The sequence below is a fragment of the Corvus cornix genome, chromosome 8 (genome assembly GCF_000738735.6).
Source record: "Corvus cornix cornix isolate S_Up_H32 chromosome 8, ASM73873v5, whole genome shotgun sequence".
In the NCBI taxonomy this organism is placed as follows: domain Eukaryota; kingdom Metazoa; phylum Chordata; class Aves; order Passeriformes; family Corvidae; genus Corvus; species Corvus cornix.
This window is the reverse complement of record NC_046338.1, coordinates 21,852,693-21,860,210: the sequence shown is the minus strand read 5'-3', so window position 1 is coordinate 21,860,210 and position 7,518 is coordinate 21,852,693. Positions and strand designations below refer to the sequence as shown.

Sequence of the window (7,518 nt, the reverse complement as noted above, 5' to 3'; positions counted from 1 at the left end):
TTCTATTCCTGGTGCAATAAATGAGTTTCAGCAAGGAGACCCCCTCTGCTTAGACATGAAATACCACTCTGAACTGCTTTCTTCTGCCAGTCTTTCACCTTTCATTAGCATTCAGCTTGCACTTACTCCATGGTCTTGAGCAGAGCCAGTCTGTGTGGTGTAGCACACATGCAGCTTCCTTCAGGAGTAGAAATTAATCAGAAACTCGTCAGAGCACTCAGGATCTTTCAAAAATTAGTTCCCTGAGGAAAGACTCAGTATTTCCATCCTGCCTCAAGCTAAGATTTTGGAAGGTTTTTTGATGGGGGGACAGTGATGGAAACAGAGTCATCCCTGCATCCTATGTATGTATCTTAAAAAAATGTATAATGTAGATACCAAGTCCAGAAGGTTTTAAGCTCCACTTAAGATTCACTTTAAGACTCCTGCACCTCTTTCTCCTCTCCTCCTTTCAAAGTAATAAATGCCTGATTTTTTTTAACAGTGTTCTACGAAAAAATTGTTGCCTGTTCCTGAATGCTGTGTGAGATGATGGATGAGTTCACAACACCTGTTACTGCTACATATGCGCAAGTAATTTCCCCCTGCCTGTTTCACTGAAATCTGTTCTTTTCTCACAAAGTCAAACACTCTGCTCCTATTACCAGTAAATATCTCCTAGATAAGCTTTGGAAAGGTCCATAACTATTTAGTAACATTCTCTTTGTACACCAATAAGATAGATCAGTGGAAAAAAAGAAGAGGTGTACAAGAAATTTAAATTGAAGCTATTTACACAGATAGACCAGCAGATGAAACTCCTTACACCATGAAAAAGTTTTATCTCTTCAGTGCAGAGAGCTAGCACTAAATCTGGGTCCCACCAAAGCTCATGCTATTCCTTTAGTTAAGGCTAAAAGAGAATTTTGTGATCCACAACTATATGCTTCCATATGCACAGAACTGAGTTTTCCTTCTAAGCAGTCCTGAAGGTTACCTGGTTGCTCATTTAACCTGAAAAAAAAGTGTTTAAAAATTTCTGCACTTACCTCCTCCTCTAGACATTAATATATCAGCAGAAATATTTACTGAAATAATTTTTGTAAGTAATTATTAAGGAAAAGTCTCAGGAAGCAATTTCATAAATCCTACAGTTCATTATTCATCTCCAAATACGGTTTATATTAAATTGTATTCATCTAAACAGACAACAGAAACATGAGGGACTACTATATTCTGATAAATGTAATCAAGGAAAATAGTTCATATTTTGACACCCATAAAGAAGGAACTACACTTCTGCTCTCCAGAGTTCCTTTCCAATATGCTGAAAATCCTGTGTGAAGGAGTAGCATACACTGAAATGTATTTTAGTGCCATTGCATTCTACTGAGATGATAAACATAATGTGTAAAATAAAAACAAGTAAAAAACCAAAACTAGAAAGAAAATTTAATAGTGCAGTCATACCATAAGACAAAAAAGGATTTAAGGATCAACTGATGGAAATTGCTTAATAAAACAAATCTTCAATTTCAGTACTGTAATCACTAAAAAATCCAAAAGGTAAAGATCATCAGATATATCAGATTCTTCCAATTTCTTTTACAGAATCACTGGGGAAAAGGCAAAAAAGTGTATTTTAATCACTTGGTTTGGCACATGTGAAATAAAATTCATGAAGGTGGAGAAAATACATTGAAGCACCCAAAAAGAATTTTAAGTGTCTGTAATAGATCAGGAGGAACATTGGAATGACTAAAATAGAGAAAAGTTTTAAAAGAGTGATGCCTAGATCAAAGAACAGAGCTTGCAAATCTCTTTCCACCTAAGCAAAGCTCTAGCTGAAACCAACTGGACTACTCTCAGGACCAGAGAGCTCATGCCTGAAGGGCATTGTGCCAGGTTCAGTGCCATGTTTGCCCTGAACTTTCCACAGAATGAGGATCATGTGCCTCATTTGATGTGCACTGTGCCAAGCACACACCTTTTCTGAGTTGTATGCATAATAAAAACAACAGTACATCAAGATGGCATAGAAAAATTACAAGGAACATACTGAATTCAGATAAAAATATCTAAAATGTTACAGGAAAATTACAAAATCATGACTGAGCTTACTAAATTTACACCAATATATACAAGTCAGGGATTAAAACTCTTTGAAAATGTCATTTTTTATTTCAGTCCATTTCTGGGGCTTATTTCTTAATATTCTTATATACTCAAATGAAATGCCACCTGTGGAAATGCCACGAGAGGAGAAACTCCTTTTGACTCCATTTTTGTGGTAAATGGTTGCAAAATAATTTGATGTGCAAGAGTCAAAGGAGGGATTGTTGCCAAGCTTTTGAAATCAGGAACAGTTTCTTTGAGGGACATTTGTCAGAGGGACAAACAAGGGACAATTTCATCACACAAGAATTGGCTAAACAAAATTAAACTACCAGTTTATCAATGAATTATCTTCCTGAAAGACCTGAGACAGAAAATCATGTTTGAAACAACAAAATTAACTTGTCTCCCTTTCTAAGGATGAAAACAGGGGAAGGAAAGAAAGGCGGGGGGGAATAGTGAAAAACAGAGAAATCCAAGATGAGTCTATGATGCTTCAACCACAATTAGAAAAAGCTGTTCTGAGTGAGGTCAGTGGCTGCCTTACCAGGGACTTACACGTGAAAAGTTACAGTTCCAAATTCCTGATCAAGCAAAGTAATCAGCCATGAACTCAAGTACTTCAGTGGCACAACTTGTATGCCTCATTCTGCACACCCTTATGGATCTGTTTCACTTGGACTCCAAATGGATCACTGCTAAACACATTGAGCTGCTGGACTGCAGGCTGATATAGGTTGTCCTGGAGTTTCCCTAGGAGTTTCTTTTCCCCTACTGGACTAGGTATAAAAAAAGGCAAAGAAAGTCTGTCTGCTTATGCACCTGGCATACATTCCTCTGTCCCTGGAGACAAAGTATCAGAAAGGGAAAAATAGAACATTTTTCAGTGACCCTGACATTTGATACTGATGCAAAAAAGGAAAGGAATTACGGTGTTTGAAGCCAAAAGCATGAAGTTTCTTTATATTTCCTATGATTTAATATCTCTCTCCTCCACACACGGCAGATTCCTTTGTAGAAGCTCTTGAAGATGGGCCAACAGTGCTCCAGCAATGTTTCTGATGATACAATGGAAAGTTTCTAACCACAGTATCATTTGCAGCATTTCTCATTTATTTTATCCCCAGTCCCCAAAGACATGCCTTTTCTGATGGAATGAATGTTTCTTTCCACTTTTTATGAATAGAATTGAAAATCTGTTTGATGGCCAAATGAATTAAAAGAGACACTGAGTCCAATTATTTAGGTTTATATGAAATCTGTCATAAAAGCTGGCTTCCAGCTTTCACTTCGTCTAAACAGATAAAAAATATCAGTGACCCTTAAAAAATATTCACAGTACCTGATTAACCAGATTTGTAATAATTTTTTTGCAGTGATAAATATGAAGATAAGAATTTGGGAAATCAGACCTTCCCTCCTACAGCCTGTCATCCTTGCTTTGGAAAATTGGACCTTCCCTCTATGGACTGTCCTCCTTACTAACAGGGGCTCTAGAGGAGGGCAGTACTGCGCAGACCAAGTGATAATTCAGGGTTCCTGGCTGTAACGCCCAGTTGATGCTTGGTTTGCCACACCAGCTCCATTTTCAGACCAGCTCTTAAGCTCTCATCCTAGCCAAGAGAAGCAATTCAGTTTGTGCAGGAACTAATCTGTTTGCCACTGTATTACCAAAATCTAACCATCGTGACAAAGTTTATAAAAAGACATGTGCTGCTTTACAGCCCTCTGCAAGTTTAAAGAGAAAAAAACTCCCGCTGACTTCAAGAGGCTTCAGATCTAGCCCACAGTGGAATAGCTTCACTCTATTTTTCAAGAGACTTGAAATATAAAATATCATCTGATTATTCAGGCCTGAGTCTGATCTCACAAAGTGTATGCAGACTTAATCTGTTGGGCTAGAGCTGCAGAGGCTGTCGGTGGCACTGCAGTGCAAGAGGCACACTGTGCTCAGTCTGGGAGCTGGTGCGCCCCTGACTTTCCTCTGGACGGGGTGAAAGCAGAACGTGACCCCAGCACAGCTGCCCACTTTTGTAAAAATTATTTAGAGCCAAACACTTGACAGCCTTTTGACATGTTGTGAGTAGGTTTTGTGCCTCACAGCCTTAGAGATGAGTGCAATACTCTCTACGTATCATAATCCTGGGATATCAATGTTTAACCATGTTGTAAAGCTCTTTAGTGAGAAAGTAGTATATGCTTTCAACTAAATGGCTACAACCCAGAGCAACTCTCCAGCCTGAGGACTGGGGCAATAAAATGGTTTTGTCTGACAAACTATCAGCAGAGATTTGCTGGTGCTGTTAGTCAGAGTGTAGAATCTCCAGCGCATTCAGAAGCCTCCCTTAAGGAATTAATGCTTGATTGTTTTGCCATCCAAAAAGTGTTTACAGAAACCAAAACAACCATGCTTGCTGTCCACTGTGCAAAGAGGTGATGACATCAAGAAGACAGGTCACAAGTCTGAGTTTATAGACACTATGCTCATGTTGGTATGGCTTTTCATCCACTCAGAATGATCTTATGACCCCACAACTTTACAACCTTCCCCTCTCTGGGCTTCATAGCACCTCTCCACTCTAGGTTAATCATTTCTCTGCCATTATCTGCCAACAGTTCTTATCTCTTTTGCTGTCACTTTATAACAGGGTCTCTTATCAAGCTGTACTAAATCACGTGATGGTGCCAAACCTATCACAAGTTCCAATTCTTCTGATTAGAGACTATCATGAAATGGGATACATGGTTTACAGCAGGTCACTAATGCTGGAAAAAGTACAGAGTCCACTCAAAGACATGCTTGTTACTTTCTGAATTCTTGGATAATTTTTTTGTTGTTGTTCATCACACCGACTTTCACTGAAGGCTATTATAGCCTGAGTCTCAAGGCCAGAAAAGTTTACAGGCTGCACCTCTCCTGTACTCAATGCTGTACCCCTTGTACCCAAGGGTACGGTATATTTACACCTAATAATGTCTTCTGGTTCTCACACAGCCATCATACAGGAATCTGTTAAACATGGACTTACATCAGGTGGTAAGTAACAGTTTTCTAATTGTTTTGAAGATTCTGCATAAATGTATTAGATTTGTGGGTGTCCAAACTGAAAAAAGAACTACAATTGGGCAAGCCCATGATTAATTTGCACATATATTTAGATGAGAGAGAATTTTATGATACCATGTAAAAATATAAGAAAACAGATGATGATCCATAGAATAACATTTTTCTCTAGAGATAATGCAATTATCAAATCTCTATAATTGGATAATTAACAGTATCTTTATCTATTACAATTGGTAATAACTGTGAAATTGTGCATGTGCATGTAGAAACGTTTTCAAAAACTAGATTTAAATTGCTTCTGGCCTGGTCATTCATGTTGAAGAAAACCTCAGGAATGGTTTTGTGTCTTTTCAGTAATACTGTAGTTTCTGTCAAATGCAGATTCTTTCTTACAGCTAAAAATTAAGATATGTCATTCAGTAGGGGTGGGCTGGATAATAAAAGTCAGTTAAGACTTCAAAGCAGCAAAGAAGTGAATACATTCAGTAGCATATGGAAACAGCACCCGCTCCCTGTCAGAAAGCCATCAGGCACAGGTTGCTCTGGCTTACAGGCACGAGGGGCATTGCACAGCCAGCTCTCCCAGGCTGTGGTGGCTGTGGCCCTGCCCCAGGGGCTGCATGTCCTCACCACCTCCCTGCCCTTCTCCACACATTTCCTGTCTCAGGCCATTCTGTCTCTCACCACACTCCTGGAGCAAGGTGTCTTTCCTTTGCCAGGGCAAGAGCATCCCCTATCCCGTCAGAGTGTGCCCAGGCTGAGACTGGGGCCAAGCAGGGCTGGAGAAGGCTTACTGAGGGAAACCTCTCCTTCATGGAGCAGAAGGTGCTTCACAAGCCAGCCCAGCAGCACTGCAGGTTCCACAGACCAGGGTTTTGCAAGGTTGTGCCTCAGCACAGCAGCTCCTGGCAGAGATGAAAGAACAGATCTTTGGCCCACATGCAGAATCAGGGCACGCTTTCCTCCACTTGCCCCAAAGTGCGTCATCACATGGCAGGCGAGGAGTTCACCCTGATGCTGGGTGTGATGTGGGCACCTTGCCATCAAGGGAAGCTTTGGGACCGTGGGGATGGAGGGTGCAGCAACAGCTGCAGGAAATAACCTCAAGCATAGATGATCTTTATCTTCTGGGTGGAGCTGCTGCTTCTCCCAGGGAAGGGCTCCCACCTTGGACCCAACTGTGTTTCACTCAGATGTCCCCTCAGAGCCCCTGTGATTCCCTACAGGTGTGGGGTGCTCCTCTGCACAGCTCTGCCCCCTGAAATACGTGGAAAAGGTGGAAAGTCCAGCTTCCCTGCCAGGCCTTGGTTTAACTGTTGCTCTTTCTGGTTGCTAGGGAGGGACCCTCTGGTTCCCTTTCCTGCAGGATAGTAAAATAATTATACATCTCAGTTTTCTGAAGAGTGGTCACTCAGATAAGGTTTCTTAAGGTGAAAGGACACAACCCTAGGAGAAGGGGAAATAAGACACTCACCTGTGATATTTAGACCAATTAAGTGCCATTTTCATGGTTTCCAGAAGACTGACAGGTCTTGCTTCCCAAAATCATGTGGATATGAGAAAACAGATTGGTGGGAGTAGTAGATACTCTTGTCACCATACCACTTATACACGTGCTGTGTCACAAATATACCAGGACAGATTCACAAAGCATGGTCCAGAAAAAAATAGGTCTAAATCTTGTGAAACTTTCCAAAATCCTGTGTGGTCTGAGTCAGGGGGAGGATTCTGTCTTTGCATGACACTGCTCAGCCAGAACCCATGGTAGCATCCCTGAAAAGCTCACCTAACTCAGCCTTGTAAACTAATCACCATGTACCTGTAAGGGTTAAATGTAACCAGCACCAATCTGAGGGCCTCTGCTTGGAGCTGGGGGAACCAAATAGGAAGGAGCCAGATTCTGTTTTTATTTGCACTGGAGAGTAATTCTCTAGGAGAAAAAGCTAAAGCTGTCCTCCCAGGGTATAAGTACAATCAGCAGTAGGGTCATGTGCTCATAAGAGTAAATCCTATCCCTAGCCTTTCGCTTTTGTCCAGTCCCTCCTGGCATCTCCTTCTCTTTTTCCTTTCTAACCACGGCAGAGCAGGTGGGTTTGTGAGAGGCTGTCACAGCCTCTGCACCCACAGCCCACCAGCCCCTCAGGCCAGGGACACTTGCTGCTTCCCACCACAAAGGCTGAGAGTTGCGCTTGTCAGGGAACTTTGCAGGATGCACCCTGTGCATTCATTCACCCCTCTGGCCATAAGTTAGTTTTTGTTATAAACATGTCACAGCTTCCTCCCAGCAAGGAGGGCATCTTCCAGCTCCCATGAATGCAAATCAGACTCCACTGATACAAATGGCAGTGGATCTCTCC

General features: G+C 41.4%; 1 protein-coding gene across 2 annotated transcripts in view; it reads left to right on the top strand.

The window, feature by feature from the left end:
* The first annotated feature begins 4,849 nt into the window (after positions 1–4,849).
* The window catches only part of NR5A2 (nuclear receptor subfamily 5 group A member 2), a 90,957-nt gene continuing 88,288 nt past the window's right edge, over positions 4,850–7,518 (top strand). For both annotated transcript variants that reach the window (XM_010409266.4, XM_039556162.1), the window contains exon 1: positions 4,850–5,131. In XM_010409266.4, coding sequence (XP_010407568.2) covers positions 5,068–5,131 — 64 coding nt within the window. In that variant the 5' untranslated portion in view covers positions 4,850–5,067. The remainder of the gene's footprint in view (positions 5,132–7,518) is intronic.